The sequence below is a fragment of the Eleutherodactylus coqui genome, chromosome 13 (assembly GCF_035609145.1).
Source record: "Eleutherodactylus coqui strain aEleCoq1 chromosome 13, aEleCoq1.hap1, whole genome shotgun sequence".
In the NCBI taxonomy this organism is placed as follows: Eukaryota; Metazoa; Chordata; class Amphibia; order Anura; family Eleutherodactylidae; genus Eleutherodactylus; species Eleutherodactylus coqui.
Window position 1 is genome coordinate 91279016 of NC_089849.1, and position 21587 is coordinate 91300602.

Genomic DNA, 21587 nt, shown 5'->3' on the forward strand with positions numbered 1-21587 from the left:
CCCTAGCTCCCGATTGGCAGAATGATTGAAGGTCCTAGCAGCATGTGTATGGAATGCAAGCTGCTAGGAGCTTGCTTGGCGGGCGTCTAACGCTCTTTCCCCTGGACCCTGGAAGCCCCCGGCGTGAACATGTTCCGAGGCCACTGCAGACAGGAATCTGCTTCCCCGCAGCTGGGGCAGAAGGCGCCCCCACCTGCAGAGGTTCCCTGCCAGCGGCGCACAAGGTGGCCCCCACCCCCATGTCTGTATGTATCCGCTCATCTTGTGTAGATCCACACCAAATGGTTATGGTTGTGGTTGCTTATTTAATGTTTTACCATAGAATATTCTCCAGAGGGGTGTGGGCGTTGTGTGGGAGGTGGGCCTAAGTTGTGCGAACAGTCCCAGGCTCGTGGTCCCCTGAATCCACCATAACTAGTAAAACAAGTGATGCAGCAGAAGTTTAGCTAAAGTTATTTAAAGTTCTCCTTTAAATAACTTTACTGCTCCTCCTGGCATGTTGCACGGTCGTAACTCATCAACCTAAAAATAACTATCTGAACGGTAAACATTGAGTTGTAGGATATTAAAATTTCCAGTTGATAGAGGTGACTAACGTCTGTTGATGTTTTGTACGGAGGGGAATTTACTTCTGATAAGCGGTTTGTCCTTGAGAAGTGATTTGTTTCTCTCCTGTCCAGGCATGAGAGCGATCTGTTCTCCAATTGACTATCTCCCAGCAGATCTAGGGTAATAACAAAAACAAGGCCGAGCCACCTGGTTGGGTGTGTGGGCAGGTGAGGAGGTGGGGACAAGACGCCTGTCTTCATAATGTCACAGAGGAGCTCAGTCCTTAGACCTCATAGCTGCTGCCTCTGACCCATCTGGGACTGGTTCACTTGTTGCATCCAGACGGAGTCCTGCACTCCTCTCATCTTGGGTAAGGACCATTTACCTTAGTCACATGGGATATCTCTTCTTAAGGGTTGATCCTCAGTTAAAAGGTAACTCCAGGATAAATCTTATTTGTATAGCACCAATTTATTCCACAGCGCTTTCAAGTAATTTATTACCTTAACCCTTTCCAATCCACTGTCTGACCTGTGAAGACATTATGATTTAAGGCTGTACAGCTCCGATGTTACTAGACGTCCGTTGGGGTTCTCTTACTGTATATTGCAAGCCTCTCTGCTGTCGGAGCCTCTCCAACGTGTCACCTCATGCAGTACTGGCTTTAGCCAGCAGATAGTGCCGTTGTATACTGGCAGAAAAAGAGTGACCCCCCTAGGAAAACCAGGATACAAATTGGACTGGAAAGGGTTAATCCAGGTCCTTTCTCCTTAATATGCTCTTGGATGGAATGATCCGTTCAAACAAGCAAAAGTGAACGATAATCGTTTATTCTAAACACAAACGATTAACGAGAAGCATTCATTTTTCGTTTGCCGGTCATTTTCTGCAGGCATAAAAACCATCGTTGATTGTTCGCTAATCATTCAGTTTGAACACCGATCATTCAGTCCTTCTCATTCACTTATACAGCAAATGTGAAAGATTGACCGATTCTTGTTTGAACTAGCCAAGGGTGTAGCTGCTGAATAAACAGACTTAGCAAACGGTGAGGTCACTCGCTCGTTCAAACGGTAATCGGCTCGTCTAAAAGGACCCTTAGATAGATATCTTAAGTATTAAATGCTTTAAATGTACTTTATGACTTCTGACTGAGTTATGGTAAATCTAGTTATCCTATCATAAACATACTTGTACTAAAGAATAGGAGGGTAATCCAGGTATTTAATGGTTAGATCAGGAGACGTGGGACACGACATCCATCAGCGAAGGCTAAACTAAGTTCTACTGCAGATTGCTGTTCACCCCCATGTCACACACCGAGGGGTCCGAGAAGCTGAGATTTAAGTAGTAGTTTGCAGAGATTCCACCAGTTGAGCTGCTTTAGATCCCTATAAGACAAAGTAGAAGTGGCATATTGGAGTTAGGTGCTGTCACTGCAGAACTTTTTGATTGTTGCTGGAGTTAAGGGGGCATACATATTAAGCAGTTTTGCTGACTAGTGAGACACATTTGTTTTGGTTAAAATTGTGTATTTTCATCAATTTTAGTCTAATTTCTATGGGGCTCCATTAGGCTGTCCATTAAACTAGCTGATTCTGTATTAAAGGGGTATCCTAGTAAGATAACGTTATCTCCTATCCATAGATAGATAAGGAGATAGCTAGGTAATCAGTGGAGTCCTGATCACAGGGACCCACAGCAATCCCTAGAACAGCGGTCCAATGTACACCTGAAAGACTGAGCATATGGGCTATAGCACCATTTATTTACAAGCCACCACTCCATTCATCTCAATGGGAGCGCTGAAGACAGCTGAGTTCAAGTAGATGGCTATTTCCTATGCTCTCATTGCAATGAATGGAGTGGTGGCCAAGCATATTTTACGTGTGCTGCTAGGAAGCCTAGAACTACAGATCCCAGCAGCACACGTAACAGCATACATGTTGCCACTTCATTCATTTACCAATCTCTAAGGGAACATAGGACCCCCATTCTGGCGATCGGTGTCAATCCCAGCAGTAGGAACCCCCAGCAATCAGTTAGTGATGTCCTAGAGCTTTCTTACCGAAAATACCCCTTTGACTGGCTTGCTTTGCCCATTACGTTGGATAACTGCTCTCCTCCATCGCCATTTGAACCACCGCATGCTTAAATTGCTGTACATCATAGCGCCAGTTGTTGTACTGCTTAGCAACTTTATAACATAATTTTTTGAGCACTACGTAGTGCCATACAGTGCAAACATAACAGTGCTATTACATAGGCACCTAATATACCTGGACCCGGGTGCAACCGCATCCCCTATAGTTAAACCCCTGCTGTTCTTCATAGGCCCAAACAAGTAGAACTCAGGAAACCAAAGGGTTCTAATCAGAAAGGTGAATGATGCACCACTGACTTCTCCATTTTAGCAAGCCCCTGGGTTGTGAAGAATAATGTGTGAGGTCTTGTATTATCCAGCTGTAGTACAGAAATGTCTGAATGAGGTCTTTTCTTCCTGATGACCTGCTTCAGCTTCTTAAGTGTTGTAACATAGGTTTCGCTGTTGACTTTTCCGATAGGCATTACACAATCAATGAGGATATTACTCTGTGTCCCGATACAGTCTTCATCACCTCCATTCCCAGTGACCACATTTAAAAAAAAAAAAAGTCCTGTTCCTCAGCTTCAAAGGCATCCAGGAGTTCTTGACAGACCCCTACCCACCTTCTTCCGTGGTCAACTGCCTGGAAACCCACTTAGCACAAACTTTGTGATACGCCACGTCAGTAATCACTACTCGTGCACCAACAAATGACACATGCAATGCATGAGCAATACCCTGGACTGCGCCCGTGGCCTTGAATCCACTCATCAGCACGTTATCAGTTCTTATCGGTGACTGATGTTGACAGACGGCCACTCCTCGGCTTATTTGCAGTTTCCGTTTGGCCTGCTTGAAACTTCTTGACCAATTGCCACACATTGCTAATGTCTGTCAAAGCATCCCCATAAACTTTTTTCAGCCGATGTTCCCAAAATAAAATGCCTGGGGCATCCACAAACTAATATCTTCCAACGGGTCAATATCTTCCCCTGCGCAGAAGAAAAGAGGTAATATCTCCTATTTGTTACGTCGTGCTCCTGGGAACTAGAGGGCGCTAGTCATTATACCTCATCATGTCCTTGCAGAAGTCTGGTAAGTATCTGCATTCTGTTCTGCTTGGTGTTCCCTCCATCTGTATGTGTGCATGATGTCCTATCTGAATTCACCTGCGGTCGTAGGTGTGCGGTCGGCCGTGTCTGAACTACGCCTCATGTCTTCATTCCCCTCTGTCCTGTGCAGACACCCGGTGTGGACGATGTCCTGTTTGTAGTTGCTGAGTTTGGATTTGCTCTGTCCCTGTTTGCTGTTCCCTGCCTCTGTCCCTATTTCCGTCTAGGGCGAATCGAGCTTACATTAGATTTCCATGTGGGGCTGTGCTTGGTGAGACAATGCCTGAGGATGTGGTGATGGCAAAATCCATAGAGAAGTTTAACCCTTTCCAATCCACTGTCTGACGTCTGAAGACATTATGATTTAAGGCTGTACAGCTCCGATGTTGGAAGACGTCTGTCAGGGTTCTCTTACTGTATATTGCCAGCCTCTCTGCTGTCGGAGCCTATCCAATGTGTCACCTCATGCAGTACTCGCCTTAGCCAGCATATAGCGCCGTTGTATAATGGCAGAAAAAGAGTAAGCCCCCTAGGAAAAGCAGGATACAATTTGGATTGGAAAGTGTTAAGAGGGGAGTGGATGCCTTTCTAGAGAGCTACGATATTACAGGATATAGACATTAAATAACCAGCAGGTTGTTGATCCGTGTCTTGCAGTCAGGTAGGAACTATCAAACTTTGATCCAGGAATTATTCTGACTGCCATTATGGAGTCAGGAAATTTTTTTTTACCCCCAAATGGGCTAATTGGCCTCCGCCTCATTATTTTTTATTGCCTACATAATAAAAACTAAACAAATAACAAGGTATTCGGACCAGCCTGACACTGCACCACTCTTTTGATCTCCTTTGGATGAATGAGTACCTAATGGATACGTGTAACATAGTATGTTATGTCAGTTTGAAGGGAGACAATGTCCATCTAGTTCAGCCTGTTTCCACCACCCCTCCCCTTTTTGATCCAGAGAAAGGCAAAAAAAAACCCAAAAAACAATTAGGCAGAAGTGATGTATACAGCTGGATCATATGCCAAATGAACACTGGATGCACCTTAAGGTGTCCAATGCGAGTTGCGCCCAAGCATCTTGGGCACAACTTGGGCAGATAGCAAGTGTGTCGGACCTTAATGAAGGGGGTTTGTTAAAATCCCATTTACTTACATTGTGTTGTACCTAATTGAGGAATTTCAGCATGGATTCCACAACTAGTATGAAAGCAGCCTAAGGGCAGAGACACACATGCGTGTTTGCACATACAAAGTCTGCACGCGCTATACACAGCCATGGGTTCGTTCTCATAAGCGAGTTTCATCAGTACGTTTCATGCGCACGCAAATAAATAGGAGCTGTTCGGTTTTTTTGTGTGTTTTTTTTCTGCGTATTGCGCAGCATAAGTCTATAGCGGGTGCGCAAATACGCAAGGGGACTACAGCTGGACTTAGGCTTTAATGGCCATTAAATTCTACGGAAAGCGTGTGTCACATGTGTGTGTGAACTGGTCCTGCGCATGCAAAAAGTACAGTAATACGCACATACATGCATAAAGGGAGCAGATCATCAAATGATGGACTTTGGATCAGGAAACTAACGATGGCACGCCCAAAAACTATCTACAAAGTAAGGAAAAATAGAATGAATATTTACTCATGCTACTAGAGGTGAGCGAGCATACTCGCTAAGGACAATTACTCGAGCGAGCATTGTCCTTAGCGAGTACCTGCCCGCTCGGAAGAAAAGGTTCGGCTGCCGGCGCGGGTGAACGGTGAGTTGCGGGAGTTAGCAGGGGTGAGCGGGGGGGGGGGGGGGAGAGGGAGAGAGAGATCTCCCCTCCGTTCCCCCCTGCTCTCCCCCTCCGCTCCCTGCCCCCCGCCGCCACCCGAACCTTTTCTTCCAAGCGGGCAGGTACTCGCTAAGGACAATGCTCGCTCGAGCAATTGTCCTTAGTGAGTATGCTCGCTCATATCTACATGCTACACATGTTCCAAAATGAAGGGCAAATCCACTATAAACAGCAACACATTTGTTGGGAGTCACCTTTGGGCTGGGGCTTGTTTATTACAATGTGTGAGTGCAGTATTATTGCCGGGTCACACCCAGCGCCATCTAGCAACACAAAGTAATTAGTGTAGACGTCCACTTTCTCAGTTCTTGCAAGAGTTTCAGGTTTGAAACTTTTTGCCTTAGAATTGTTTTCTCACTGGAAATCTCTCTTTATGTAATCATAAAATTCCCAAAATATGCTAGATTTATATGAAGAATCTAATGATAAAATGAAGTAATGTTAAATGATGGAGGACATAGCGGTATGTGATTTTTTTAGAGACAGTACAACTCATGCAAGGCTTAGACACGTCAGCTTAAATGTCCTCTACTGCCACTTGTTGTATCAGACACTTGTCTTGAGCATATAAAGTTTGTGCCACCAGTTGGGGCTTTTTCATAGAACCTCTCCCCCCCACCCAATCCCTCTACTTCTCTCAATAAGAGCAACTACTGAATGATTAACCATTGTCTAATGTGTTTGCCTTCTTTCCCAGAAATGAGCATTTCTCGTGCGCCCCCGGTGATCATTACGTCAGATGCGGACGTCTGGGAAATCGATACCAATGCGTACGCGGACTGTGGCCGCTTTGTTGACTGGGACCAGTTCCCGACTCAGACTGGACCATTGAAAACCCTTCATGCGGAGATCCCTCAATCACAGAAAGACCTGAAGAAAATGGCAAGAGATGGAACTTGGAGTGAAAATCGAGCCTTGCGAGCTCAAGCTTACTACCAGATCATCAAAAATATTACTTGTCGGATATTTGCACCCACTGCGGATGTTTATCATGATGTGTCTGAGCGCCTATTTGGGCAAGTTGGACTGGATGATCACCCCTTGCCAGAATTCTTAGATGGTGGTCTTATGCCTATGTACTGTCTCAATGTTCGAGGTGAAACTGCCGTGAAGAAGATACTTATATGCATTGGCAACCAATATCCGGACATCACATATTGCCCTACGCTGCCCGCTGTGGTTGCCCTCTTGATGCATTTTAGTGAAGATGAGGCCGAATGTTTTGAGAGGGCTTGCCGCCTCATTTCGTGCACAGAACCACACAAAAGTTACATTGAACAAAGCTTCTTGTCCTATGAAGCTTCTAGCATGACCTTTGGTGACTTGGCCAAGAAGTATTGTCAAGCTGGTCATAAATTCATCACTACCCACTGTGAAAACACATCAGAGGTCTTCTCAGATTGGTTGATGTGGATCTTCGGAGACTTGCCCTTTGAGTTTGTCATTAGGATCTTTGACGTTTTTCTGCTTGAGGGCAACAAGGTGTTGTACCGAGTGGCTCTAGCCCTGCTGAAGCAGTACAAACTCCATGCTGAATATGAGGGACAGGACATTAAATGTGACATCCAGGAATTTGTCAAGAACATCTCCAACCACATTTGTGTGGAGAAGCTGTTGGAGAAGGCTTTCAGCATTAGGCTTTTCTCCCATAAGGAGATCTGGCTCCTAAATATGGCCAACAGAAAGGCTTTGTCACAGAGTGGGATCACCGTCATGCAACAAAGGTGAGTAGACATTTAAAGGGGAGTTCCATCTTTGAAATCACATTCTAATACTAATACTAGTTTGTCATGCCACTTCCAGTATGGGGCTGGAGCAAAGGGTCCACGGGGGTCCCTTTTAACAGGAAGCCCCGCATGACACGGAGGCGGCGGTCAGGTAGCCAGACGGTAGACAGTGAAGGGGTAATAAAAGGAGACATGTTAGGAAAATGCTGGAAGGTGGGAGTAGGGGTAGAGCTGATTGGTGGTGGTGGAAAATATAAAAGAAGGGAAATGTAGGAAGCAAGGAGTCTTGCCCATTTGGGTGATAGTTCGGGAGAAGGTTTTTTGTGTTGTCATCGCAGATTTGGCAGGTAGGGGGTCCTTGGATTCAGTATCAATTGGTTAGGGGGGGGAGTTGGGTGGGCACGGTCTCACCTGTTAGCACTCCCTCCTTGGTGTCATTTGATTGGTGTCTGGTGCTGTGTGATTTGGCTAGTGGGGGGCAGTAAATTCCTTCCGGCCGTGAGTTACAGTCAGTAGCCCACACAAAGGCAGCTTGTGGTGCCCCTAAGCCTGTCAGTACAGTTGGGGGCAAGGTACATTGGTTAATTATGGTTAGCACCAGATTTTTGTGGCTCCAAGGACTCCAATATTTAGTGTTACTTGATAATTTTGCGGGAATAAATTGGCTGCTGTGGACATTTTATCCCAAATATTTAGGTCTGTTATTGGTGGGGGTAGCTGCAGCAGAGGGCACTCTGGCCTCCCCGGGTCATGATCTGTACAGAAGGTTTTATAACAGTCATCTCACTAACCTCACAGGCAGGATTAGACTGGGAGGTTACGACTATATGTAGATAACACAGGATCCACCATTCACAGAAGGTATAAGCTCTTCAGGTCACAGAGCATGTCTAGTACAGTCCCCTATACAAGTCAATGGGTGCCCTATTATCCATTGTGTGAATGGCCAATGAATATGCTGTAAAGCCTATCTCTAAATGCTCAGGCAAGGTGGCCGCCCCTATAGTTATGTATAGACTACAGATTTTAAAAAATGTCTGGTTTTAATTTTTTTTTTTTTGGGGGTGGGGGGTGACTTAGTCCCTTTAAGTGGTAGTGGTGGGAGCAAAGTACTACTGCCTCTTCATTTTGAGAATCATTGAAGCCCCCAGCTCATGGACCTCTAATAATGTTCTCTTTATGACATGTAACTTCCACCGAAATTCATCTAAATATGTTTTCGATAATGCATAGTACTACAGTCATTGTATTGCTGAGCTCTCGCGAGCGTGTGGTGGCTGCGTACTATGCGCATGTGTTTTGTGCGTGTAATACGCTGTACCGATCTTCTGTGATGCCGCTCACACATATTGCGTGTGCAAGAAAAAACGCAGCGTGTTCTATCTTGGCGGGTATACCGTGCGCATACACGCCAATGTAGTGCATGGTGCTTGGTGGCACGCAGCAAGTACACAATATCATTGCAATTTTCTGTGTGCCACCTTGCACATGGCATGCAGTTAATAACTGCCGCATGAGCCCAACCTATGTCAAATGCCTGTATATGTAGTTAAAAAAAAGTCTATACATCCCTGTTAAGATGCCATGTAGAGATAAGTGAGCATACTCGGTAAGGCGATATACTCGAGAGAGCATCGCCTTTTTCGAGTTCCTGAAGATTCGGGGTGGGCCACGGGGGCGGGGGCAGCGCGGGGCAGGGAGGGGGAGCGGGGAGGAGAGTGAAAGAGATCCCTCTCTCTCTCCCTCCCGATACCCTCTGCAACCCCACCGCTCACCCCCGCGCCCCCCCCCCCCCCGAATCTTCAGGGACGAGCCACCATGTACTCGAAAAAGGCGATGCTCTCTCGAGTATATCGCCTTACCGAGTATGCTCGCTCATCTCTAATGCCATGTTTTTGTCAAAATCCGACACAGATGAATCCTTTCAGATTTCCTCTCCCCTTCAGTGTGACCCGTTATCTGTACAATTCCATTGGAAAGCAAACTGAAATCTTTTAGGGTGGGAAAATAAAACTAAAATAATGTGGTTGCATAAGTGTTCACACCCTCTTATATTTGGGGTGTGGTTGTGTTCAGAATTAGCCAATCACATTTAAACTTGTGATAAATAGTAGTCAGCACTCCGCTGCCATTATTTACAAGGAGGATTTTCCTGACATTTTCTTAGTTGGTCGGTAAAGATCTTACAAGACATCAAAGCGATCCGATTGTTGGAAGGTGTCAGTCAGGAGAAGGAGGCCAAGACATATCCAACGCATTACATCTACCATGGAACACAGTGAAGACGGTCAGCAAGAAGTGGATTTAATGTGGCACATCAGTGATATTATCAATATTACCGTTCCTTAATAATTGATGAAAAGACCAGAAGAAAATTGTTCCAAGAGGCCAAGAGCACCATGAAAGGAGCTGCAGGATTTCTGGCAAGTACTGGTTGAGTGGTGCATGTGACCACCATCTCCCGTATTCTTCATGTGTCTGGGCTGTAGGGTGGGGTGGTGGGGAAAGACGGAAGACTTTTCTAAGAATGAAAAATATCCAAGCCCGGCTACTTTTTTTTTACCAAAATGCTCATGAAGTGGGTGGGAGAACATGTCTGATGAGATGGAGGGGGAACTTGTTGGCCAGAATTCCAAAAGGTATGGTTGGTGCAAAGCCAACACTGCACATCAGCAGAAGACCACCAGACCCATAGTGGTGGGAGCAGCATTATGTGTGGGACACTTCTGCTGCGGGAACTTGGGCTTTACTCAAGGTGGAAGGAATTATGAACAGTTCCAGATATCAGACCATTTTGACACAGAACCTTCAGGCCTCGGCTGAAAAGCTGCAGATGAAGAGGAATTTCACCTTTCAGCACAACGACTCAAAGCAGACCACCAAATCACCAAGAGAATGAGCTTCTTCTGCTGAAACCAAAGTATTGGAATGGCCCAGCCAGAGCCCATACCTGAACCCCATTGAAGATCTGTGGGTGACCTGAAGAGGGCGCTACACACCAGATGCTCTCACAATATGACAGATTTGGAGCGGTTTTGAAAGGAAGAGTGGGCAAAGAATGCCAAGTCAAGACGTGGCATACACAAAAAGACTGAATGCCATAAATGTCATAAAGCCGAAGGGTACATCATTTAGTTTCTTTTTTTTAATTTTTCCACTCTAAAGATTTCAGTAGTTTTTCCAATGGAATTGTCCAGATAACGGGTCCCACCGAATGTGGAAATAAATCTGAAATGGTTCATGGTTGTTGGATACTCTAACGTCTCTAACGTGACACAAACATGGCATTGTAGCGGGTGTGTAGACTTGTTATACCCCCTGTATATGGCACACTTGTTGAGTATTATAAATCGTTCCATTGGTGTAACCCTCCTTTTTGCCGCAGTGTATTACATGTGCAGCTATTGCACATCTGGCTTTATGCTGACCATACGGTTATGTAGAGACTCGAGCGAGTAGTGCCTTATGCGAGTACCTGCCCGCTCGTCTCAAAAGATTCGGGTGCCGGCGGAGGAGAGCGGTGAGTTGCGGGAGTGAGCAGGGGGGAGCGGGGGGGGGGGGGGGGAGAATGAGAGAGAGATCTCCTCCCCGCTCTCCCCCGCCAGCACCTGAATCTTTAGAGACGAGCGGGCAGGTACTCGCATAAGGCACTACTTGCTCGAGTAGTTTGCCTTAGTGAATAGGCTCGCTCATCTCTAGTAGAGATGCCTAATGATTCCTGTCCTCTTCTAGTATATTAATGTTACATTAAGGCCGGCTTCATATGAGCACAAGCGTATTTGCACAGTCCTAAGCGTTGCATCTTTTAGAACTATGCTATTTTGTGTGCACATTGGCATATTTTATTGTATTTTTTTCCCCCCCACGAGGGATGTTCATTTGTGCGTGGCAGACTGCGATACCAATTGAAATGGCAAATTAGACTTAATGAGTTCCAGAACTGCTCCTTCTCCTGTGCCATTTTGCAGTGTTTCACACATTTCCTTGCGTGTTGTGCGCACATTTCTGCATCCTTCTCACCCCCACTGGCTTCTATGGGGATTCTTCATGTGCAAATATGCAGAAAAGTAGAGCATGTTCCTGTTTTTTTTGTTTCCTTGTGTGAGCAAAATGCGCATGCAAAATACGGAAATGTCAATGACCCCACTGAGATCAATGGATTCTATTCTCTGCAAATATGCCCGTGTGAAGCCGGCCTAACTTAGTGATAACCATGGCTTGTTTCCTTGCAGACAACCAACTCACATGTCAGTAGACATCAGCAACTTCGCTTCAGAAATCGTAACCGCCCATGAAATGAGGGTGGTCTGGTCGTGGATTCCTGAGCGCTACGCCCTGTACCCCCCTGTTCTGCTGTTCTCTACCTTGGAGCATGGCTATAGTTTGCAGAGGTAACAGCACCAATGAAACTTGCACACAGAGTATCTGTCACCACGGCAGCGCCATTTATGTAAGACTAGCAAATGTCGAGGAAATACTGTGTTTCCCCAAAATTTTTGCCCCAAAGGAGGCACTAGGTGTTATTTTCAGGGGATGTCTTATATTTACTTAGCAGGCTCATTCAAGATCCCTTCCACTGCTCTCCGGAGCCTCGATGCACTTCTTGCAGTCCCCAGACACCCAATAAATCCCGCTACTCAGTCAATCAATGCTGTGGTTCAGGCATTTCATAAATCCCGCCTCCAGGAAGCGATGGCTCTGATTGGCAGAGCAGCGCTTAAAAACCAATCAATGCAGCTCTTGAAGAACCAATCACAGCCATAGCGGAGGAGGTGGGATTTAGGATTTGCCTAAGCCATTGCATTGATTGGCTGAGTAGCGGGATTTATAAGTTGGCCAATCAATTCAGCACTTGATGAACCAGTCACAGCCAAAGAGCAACGGGAGGGACCTGAATCGAGCCTGCTAGGTAATGTACTGCTTTTTTATGTAAAGTAGCTAGGTCTTATTTTTTAAGGTAGGGTTGATATTTCAAGCATCCCCAAAAATGAGGGTAGGGCTTATTTTCAGGATATGTTTTCTTTTCAGGGAAACAGGGTACATACCATAGAGGCAACTGCTAGGCTCTTGTGGAGTGAGGGGCCATAATTAATGACTCTGTATGACCACAGGCACTGCAAACTAGGAAAGGGTAAATATGCTGTAGACCCTCTTGTAATTAGAAAGGGGGGGTTACACATATACTAGTTAAATTTACTAGTTTTAGAACATAATAAAACCTATATAAACTTAGTATCACCATAATCACACTGACCTGCAGAATAAACGTAACAGGTAACTTGTAATACAATGTAAATGATGTAAAAACAAAACTTTCAAACTGCAATTGTGTTTTTTTGTTTTTCGTTTTTTTTGGGGGGGGGGGGATTTTCACATCATTTAAAAATGTTGTAATGCAATATTGAAAAGGCAAAAATTTACAATGGGTTAAATAATAAATCTCTGACATAAGATAATTCTCTGAATCCACAAAGTAGCTCTACATTTAGGGTGGTTTCACATCTGTGCAGGAGGTTCTGATGCTAGAAGAGAAAACGTTGCATGTAGCACTTTTTCTTACATCCCAAAACCAGGCTGCTGGGTGGAAAGCGGGCGGACCTCGTTATAGTCAATTGGGTTTGCCCGCGCTTTTTGGTTTCGTCCAGAGCCGGAATCATTCGGCTGCAGCGATTCTCCTTTCCAGCTTCCTGAACGGAACAGGAAAGCTGAATCCCAAGCATCTTTTTGATCTGCTATTTCATCTGTCTCCACCAGGAGGCACTATAAGCACTCGCATAAACACTCAAAGCAGCATTTTACTTGCAGGAGCCATAGTATTCTTCAGACAGCCGTGTTTTCTTAACGTGAAATTCACTCCTGCAAAACGCAGCGAAACAAAACCTTGATTTCAATGGTTTCATTCTTCACTAGCGTGTTTTCGCACGATGATATTGTGCATGAAAAAAGCTAGGCCCTGTCCTGTCTTTCTTGCACTTTGTTGTTTTTCTAAGTGCAAGAAAAGAAAAGACGGGGCAGGACACAGCTTTTTAAATTTTGCGCAAAAAAAAAAGTTAAGTAAAAAGAAGCTTTGGCCAGGTTCATGTGCAAAGGCTCTCTGTAGCAGCGAGCGTATTTGCGTATGCGCCCGTCTGAAGAAACTCTTAGGGCTCATGTCCACGGGCAAAATGAGATTTAAAATCCGCAGCGGATCTCCCGCGCGCGGATCCGCACCCCATAGGGATGCATTGACCACCCGCAGGTAGATAAATACCCGCGGATCGTCAATAAAAGTGATTTAAAAAAAAATGGAGCATGAAAAAATCTGGACCATGCTCCATTTTCATGCGGGTCTCCCGCGGGGACGGCTCCCGCGGGCTTCTATTGAGGCCTATGGAAGCCGTCCGGATCCGCGGGAGACCTAAAATAGGAATTTAAAGCATTTACTCACCCGCAGCGGGCCGCGAAGCTCTGCTCTTCCTCACGGCCGCATCTCCCTTGCTTCGGCTCGGCGGATGTGCCCGGCGCATGCGCGCGGCACGTCGACGACGTGCCGGCGATGTGCCGCCGGCGTCAGGAATTCATCCGCCGGCCGAAAATGAAGATCCGGCCGTGAGGAAGAGCAGAGCTTCGCCGCCCGCTACGGATAGGTAAATGCTTTTAAATTGCTATTTTCGGCGCTCATGTCCGCGGGGCAGGAGGGACCCGCTGCAGATTCTACATGTAGAATCTGCAGCGGATCTGATTTTCCCCGTGGACATGAGGCCTTAGACTCCTTGTGGTTCCTGTGCTGGGCAATTTAGATTCTATAGCTTGTGATGCGTGACTACTGGGGTATTCCACTAAGTCACACAGAGATCCAACTACAGCTGAAGTCTATGACCCTATTTTCTTGGCCACAAAAAAAAGTTGTTTCGTGTTGTGAACTCCTCCTGACATCACCTTTAAGACATTTCAGATGACAATTAAAGGGAAACGTTCGTGTGTATTGCAGGTATATCTTGTGGATGGCGCGGCGGTGGGCAGACAAAAGTGCAATAGTTTGTGAAGCAGACACAAACTTTTTACTATATATATGGTACATCGAAGTATTACGTGTAGGGATGAGCGAGTATACTCGCTAAGGCACTACTCGCTTGAGTAATTTGCTTTATCCGAGTATCGCTGTGCTCGTCCCTGAAGATTCGGGAGCCGCCGCAGCTGACAGGTGAGTTGCGGCAGGGAGCAGGGGAGAGCGGGTGGGAGAGAGGGAGAGAGAGATCTCTCCTCCGTTCGTCCCCGCTCTCCCCCGCTGCTCCCCGCTCCGCGGCGGCCCCCGAATCTTCAGGGACGAGCAGGAAGATACTTGTCTAAAGCACATTACTCGGACGAGTAGTGCTTTAGCGAGTGTACTCGCTCATCCCTAATTACGTGCCCTCCTGTGGAGGGCACCCATTACAACGTTGCAAGCCTAGTCTTGTACAACTAGAACTGGCCTAGTGCTTGCTAACTACAGTCCGACTTATATTTTTATCTAAAGAGGCTTTTCCCTGTGTAAAAATAACAGACTAGCTGATACTTCCTTCTCTCGCTCCCCTCTGTGTCTACTCTGTCTAGCGCTTCTGCTCCCAATCTCCTCTCTGACGACATAGGCTGCATCAGCCTATCACAGAACTCTATCTGTCATTGGCCTGCTGCAGCCTGTAACATCCAATACACACGCTGCTGCAGCCTGTAAGCATTACATCGGAGAGGAGACTGGGAATGGTGGCGCTGGACACAGTTGGGAGCCAGGAGAGGTGAGTATCAGTTTATTAAATATTTATCTAAAGAGGCTTCCCCTGTGTAAAAATATCTAAGGGGTAAGTCAGCCCACCCTTTTCAACACATAGATAAGAGTGCCTAACAACTGTAAGGATACAGTCTAGCTTTCGGGCAATGGTGGTAGCAGTCTCGTGGGCCTTTGTCCTGGTCAGCTAATTTCCGTAACTCATGAGGCTTTTTGACCCCCAGGCATGCGCTTCTCTGGGTGGGAATAAAAGAGGTGAGTATCATCCAATTTTTTTATTTTTTTTGGACACTGACTGGGGGGAGGGGATATGAAAATTAGGTGTTCCCTGGGGAATCCGAGTGACTTGCCTTGTCTCCAAATTGCATGTCAGAGGCACATAACAGAGGTAAAGGCATGGGAAGACTGAAAGCTGGGGTTGATGTGAGCAGAAACGAGATATATATTAAGAAGTGGACCGCAATCTAGATTGGGTTCAATCGGGCATTACTTTTAGGAATATGAAGGGCCCCTTTAAGAAGATCATTGTATAGCAGTAAATATGCCTTTTAGTTTAAGGACACCATTTTTTTGTATCCTTTACATAATTATGGTGCCTGATTAATACACCGTGAGTCCAGATCTAATGTTGCTTTTGATTGCAGATTTTACACACATTGTGAAGGGACTGAGCCCACCATACTGCTTATCAAGACCACTACGAGCAAGGTAACAATCATAGTATTGATCCATAAAAGTTTGTAATGCTGCTTGTACATGCAAAGCCTGTATAGATGAAACCCACAGGTTTAATGTTTCATCTGAACAAGATACACTGAAAAAAGTAACACTGTAAAGCTTGGCAATCCATGATCTTACCATGCAGTTCTCTGCCACACTGCACAGTACTGCTGCATGTACAGGCATTCTACAGTCAGCGCTTGAAGAGCATTTCCATGTAGCAAGCTGAATCTAACTAAAGTTCCCCTCCCTGCTTTTACCTTGCCTGGTTTTCTGGCCCACTTTTGTCTCTTCCCTTCTGTCCTGGCCCCTGGCCCACCTTGGGGTGCATTAAAAGAGGACGAGAACATTATCCTCCCACTATGCAAGGCACTTGTCAGGCCTCACATGGAATACTGTGTACAGTTCTGGTCACCGGTGCTCAGGAAAGATGTTGCAGTGTTTTGAGGGGGTTCAAAGAAGGGCAACTAAACTAATACATGGAATGAGAGGACTGGAATACCCATAGAGGCTATCAAAATTGGGATTATTTACCCTGGAAAAAAGATCGCTAAGGGGTGATCAAATAACCATGTATAAATACATGAGGGGACGATACAAGGATCTCTGCCATGATCTGTTTACACCCAGGACTACGAATGTAACGGCATTCGCTACGTCTAGAAGAAAGCAGGTTTCATCACCAACACAGAAAAGGGTTCTTTACTGTAAGAGCAGTGAGACTGTGGAACTCTCTGCCTGAGGATGTGGTGACGGCAAAATCCATAGAGGAGTTTAAGAGGGGACTAGACGTCTTTCTAGAGCGCTATGATATTACAGGATATAGACATTAAGCGGTTTGTTGTTCCGGGTCTTATATTTAGGGAGGAATTATCAAAGGTTGATCCAGGGATTATTCTAACTGCCATGATGGAGTCAGGAAGCAATTTTCCCCCAAATGGGCTAATTGGCTTCTGCCTCTTGTTTTTTTTTTTTGCCTTCCTGTGGATCAACAAGGGGGTTGAAATAGGCTGAACTAGATTGACACTGTCTTCATTCAGCCTAACTTACTGTTACTATGTTGCAAAATTTCAATTTTTTTTCTGCAGTTAAAGGTGTTGTCCAACTTAATTTGTTTTCTTTTTTCAAATTTAATTAATACTCTTTGCCCACCCCCCACCCCCCACACCCACTGCCACCGATGTTTTTTTATAACACACAAGGCCCCTTTTAATAAACACAGGTATATACTGGTCCTGTAATCCACACTAGAAGATAGATATGTATGACTCTGAGCTATCAAGACCTGTCTTGGAAGAAAACAAAGTTAAAAAGAATCCCACAACACTGTTTAATTGATTGTGAAATGCCACCTTGGATTTGTGAGGAGTTTCGCTGTGGCAACGAACCCCTCAACGAAGCAAGTTCTCTCTTTGTTACTTTTACCAACACCCAGAGCGTGGGATTCTTTTTAACTTTGTTTTCTTTCAAGACCCTTTTTAGAGGAGTCTTGGAAGAAAGCACCTAGGGCCTAGGGATGTTAAAGTTGGTATCCTAGATGGTCCCATACATGTTCTCTAGGCAATAAATCTGGTGACCGGGCAGCCACAAAAGTGTGACAGTATTGTGGGGACATTCCTGTGATCTCCTTGTGTGTGCGGCTCAGCATTATCCTGCTGCCTCTTGGAAGCCGCCATGAGAGGAACACCTGTGGCTGCAGGATGTCCTGAACATATCGCTGAGCTGTCATTGTCCCTCCTACCACTACTAGGGGTGACCGACTGTTGTATGTAATGGCCCCCCCCAGACCATCACACCAGCAGGGGGCAGTGTGCCACGCCACAGCAAAGGCAGGAGTGAGGCGCTCACCCCGAGGTCTCCAGACACGAACATGGCCGTCATCAGTGACCAAACTAAATCTGGATTCATTGCTGAAGACAACCTGGTTGCACTTCGTAACAGTCCAATTTCTTTGTTCACATGGCTGCAAACGGAGGAGATGGTGGGTGGATGTCAAGGGCAGGTACATGTAATGGGTGGCATGAGACAAAATGCCCTTCAGCCAACCACCTGGAAATCGTTCCCTCAGACACAGAGGCCTGTAATGATGGCACCACCTGTCTCTGTAAAGTGGATAGAAAACAGTTGGAGCTGATCGTGCTTGTCAGACAATCCTCTCTACTGGTGGTCTGTGGAGGGCGTCCTGAGCCCGGTCACCTTGTGTGCCCTCACTCATCCACTGGTCCCAACACCTCCTAACAGTCTGGTCAGAACGGCCTGGCGGCAGCAATTTGCCGATACGACCATCCAGCTTTTCATATTCCAATAATGCTCCCCTCCCAGAAATCTCTTCTCTGTGTCGTAGAGGTATCTAGTGGTCAACAAGCTCTACACAAGTGTAAGAAGAGGTCACTACACACAAGGACCCTCAGAGGTTTTTATAGGCCAAGAGGGGAACCACTTTTAAGGCCTCAGGTGACAAGACTGTTCATCTAATCACGCCACAATACCTTTGCTTATCTGCCTGAGATGTAACTGAGATGTAACTGCATGCCAAATTTTACAGCAAAATGCCATCTTGATTCTTGCAGAGAATGCTTGCCATCTTACAGTTTAGTTTTTTGTTTTTTTTACAAGGAGTGTATAATAATCTGACTGCCCTCCTGTCTCTCTTCCTCAGGTATGTGGAGCCTACCTTTCCACAGACTGGAATGAACGAAAGAAATACTGTGGGCAGGTGTGCTCTTTTTTTGGAACTGGAGAATGCTTTGTGTTTTCTGTAAGTTCCTGGTTGTTAATTACAATGCAGCTCTATAAAGGCCCATTTAGACACAACGATTATCGCTCAAAAGCCATCTTTTGAGCGATAATCATTGTGTGTAAAGGTGCCGATCTTTCACTGTTTGACCGAGCGATGGAATTCAGTTCTGCCTGAAAACCATTGTTCGGCAGAACAGCTGATAAGCAGGACCGCACGCTGTGTTCTGCCAGTGGAGAGCTGATAACAGCTGATTGCTTTGTCTCATCTATCAGTCCCGACGCAGAACAAAGCGAAAGTAATCCGGGAACAGCGGGAGGTCTATTCCCTGATCACAGCTCCCGGCGACTCACACGCTGCTACTTTGGTATGAACAGGCATTAGTACCAAGTAGTAGTTTACACAAAATGATCGCTCAAAAGCCATCTTTTGAGCAATCATCTTTGCAGTGAAAATGAACCTTAAGATGAGTCGCTGATATCAGTCACAGATATGGATGTAATTGTCTCTTTCATCACTGGGGATATGCGACAAAGTAGTGATAGGTGGGCGGTGTCACTCATGCCATTGAAGAACACTACAGTGTTTGTCGGCTGATGACTGGGATGTTTACAAAGGGCATAAAGCCCCATTTACACACAACTATAATCGTTATGTGTAAATGGGCCTATTGTCTAGTTTCATAGCAACCTTCCTCTGTTTCCCCTACAGATACGCCCGGACATGGAGAGATATGAGTGGGTCGTAGTGAAAAAACCAGAGATGGTGAAGATTGCTCCGCCTTCCCCGCGCTCAAGACCGCGATCTTACTCTCATGGTGCCCATCTTTCCCCAACCCCAAGGCGACGGTCTTTAACAGTGAGCTCTGCTCCCAGCAGTCCCTCCGATTCCACAAACTTCCTGACTGTCCCAGTGGAAGGAAACCCCAACCGCTTATCTCCATTCCTTGCCGTCCGACATTTCCAGCTACCATCTAAAACGGCTTCCATGTTTATGTGTGGAAATAACCAGGGCGTAATAATAGGTAAGATGGGAAATGAAAGACCTCTAATAAGTCTGGTATTGTCATTGCTGAGGGCCATTTTTACGTCTAGGGCTTTATTTTATTATTAAAAAGCACAATCTTTGTACAATGAAAGGTTCTCTAATTTCTAGGGTCCCTTTTACACAGTACAACTTTTCGGGTGCAGATGCCCAACAGGTTGTCCCAGAGATAATCGCTCCTGTGCTTTTACACAGGAATGATCATCACTGGTGAATGGAGACGGAGCGGGCCGGGGGTGGTTCCAGCCCACCAGCCTCCATTCACAGTAAACAGGCAGTCCTTTTCATGTTGAAATAAAAAAGTTACCAAAATAGGTTAAATTACAGAATATAATAAAAATATATAAAAAACAAAAACAAACACTACTTACCGCCAACGCCAACCTAAACAGTCATCGGAGACTGTACAAATTTATATATCAAAGCATGTGAAAGAAAATTGGGGAGCCATTCTTGTACATTATTTTAATGTAAATATAACTTAAAAATAAAGGGCTACAAATTTAACAAAAAAAATTCTTACGTTTTGTACACAGTACCATTAATAAAATAAAAAAACAAATTTCTGTGAAAAATGCATTTTGGTAGGCAGGACAAATAACACCACATGGGTAAAATAGCTAAAAAGTAGCCTATCCTTAAGGATCGGAACACTCTGGTCTTTATGAGGTTACAATTAGAGATGAGCGAGCACGCTCAGATAAAACAGTTACTCGAGCGAGCATCGCTCTTCTCGAGTAACTGCTTACTGGTCCGAGCAGGCTCGGGGGTCGGGGGTGAACAGGGCGCGGCGGGGGGGAGAGTGAGAAAGATATCTCTCTCTCTCTACCCCTGTCTAACACCCGCCGCCCTCTGCTCACCCCCACCGCTCCTCCAAGCCTGCTCGGACCAGTAAGCAGTTACTCGAGAAGAGCGAGGCTCGCTTGAGTAACTGCTTTATCTGAGCATGCTCGCTCATCTCTTGGGTCAAAATCCGATTTTTGCAAACCCCTTTTTCAGTTAATATTATACTTACAACATTGTAGCTACATTTCCGTAACGCATCCCGTGATATCTTGTTTCAGGAGGCGGCGGTGGACAAGCCCTGAATATCGATGCAGACCTCAATAATGGGAGGACGGAGCACTGCGAAACATTTGACAATCCACCACTGTGTGAAGAAAACTTTCATATCCAGCAGCTGGAGGTCTGGGGCTGCAAAAACTCCTAAAACTGCAAAAAAGACAAATGGTTTTTGTCCTTTTAGATAGTAATGACTTTTCAAGGGATTGCCTGGGGGGCAAGGATAGCTATGGAAGGCTGCCTTTGCGTATTTCTAGCACTTACCTTACAGGACAGCAAAGTTGTAAGTAGAAGAACATGGGAAAGAAGATAAACTAGGAGAAGAGAAGGTGCAATGACTGGACAATGTTACCTACAGTGAGGGAAGCCAGCCATGTTCCTAGTTTAGACATTCAGTGCTGTCAGATGTAATGCCAATTATGGAAGACGTTTTGTTGGTAGGTTGCAGTAGTGTGGATGTAAAGAGTTGCCAGGTGATACTGTATCTGCAACCACTGAGGATATTAAAGGGTCTCTCCACCTTGGATCATCGCTATGTGGTAGACGGGTCCCTTACTAATAAGATGGTCACATAGAGTTCCCCTATTGGGTCCTAAAGGGATCTGTTCCTAATCGGTGGAGAAACCAGTCCGTAAGTGTTTAATCTCCCTATAGCTTCACCACAATGACGCCTTACACACAGTAAACCTTCTATTTATCAGGGAAAATTTACTAAAACCCAGCCTTTTTCAACACAAAAATATAATTTTGGGACAACCACTGCCCACTTTTCCCAAAAGTGACGAGACCGGAGCAGGAAACAGAAAAGTCACAATTTTTGCGCAAGTGAGACTTATGCCAAAATTGGACTTTTTTGCACCAGAATTCCGTTGTAAAGCCCTTAGTAAATGTCCCGAATGTGTTTGTGTAAAGACGGACAGGGCAGTTTCTCCAGAGCGATAAATGTTCTTTCCAGCGGCCCGCTACT

At 45.6% G+C, this 21587-nt stretch overlaps 1 protein-coding gene across 1 annotated transcript; it reads left to right on the plus strand.

Moving 5' to 3' along the window:
• The first annotated feature begins 822 nt into the window (after positions 1-822).
• Positions 823-21151, plus strand: LOC136588387 (TBC1 domain family member 24-like). Its single transcript, XM_066587555.1, has 7 exons — positions 823-919; positions 6284-7310; positions 11546-11704; positions 15702-15765; positions 18437-18535; positions 19226-19538; positions 20623-21151. The coding sequence occupies exons 2-7, from the start codon at positions 6286-6288 to the stop codon at positions 20766-20768; spliced, it is 1806 nt and encodes a 601-aa protein (XP_066443652.1). The 5' UTR covers positions 823-919; positions 6284-6285; the 3' UTR covers positions 20769-21151.
• The last annotated feature ends 436 nt before the right edge of the window (positions 21152-21587 follow it).

Bases quoted from the DNA above. Each gene is read 5' to 3' on its own strand.
- LOC136588387 (XM_066587555.1), top strand. From the start codon at position 6,286: ATGAGCATTTCTCGTGCGCCCCCGGTGATCATTACGTCAGATGCGGAC. The intron at 11,705-15,701 runs GTAACAGCACCA...TTTTGATTGCAG, and splicing joins CATGGCTATAGTTTGCAGAG to ATTTTACACACATTGTGAAG. The intron at 19,539-20,622 runs GTAAGATGGGAA...ATCTTGTTTCAG, and splicing joins TAACCAGGGCGTAATAATAG to GAGGCGGCGGTGGACAAGCC.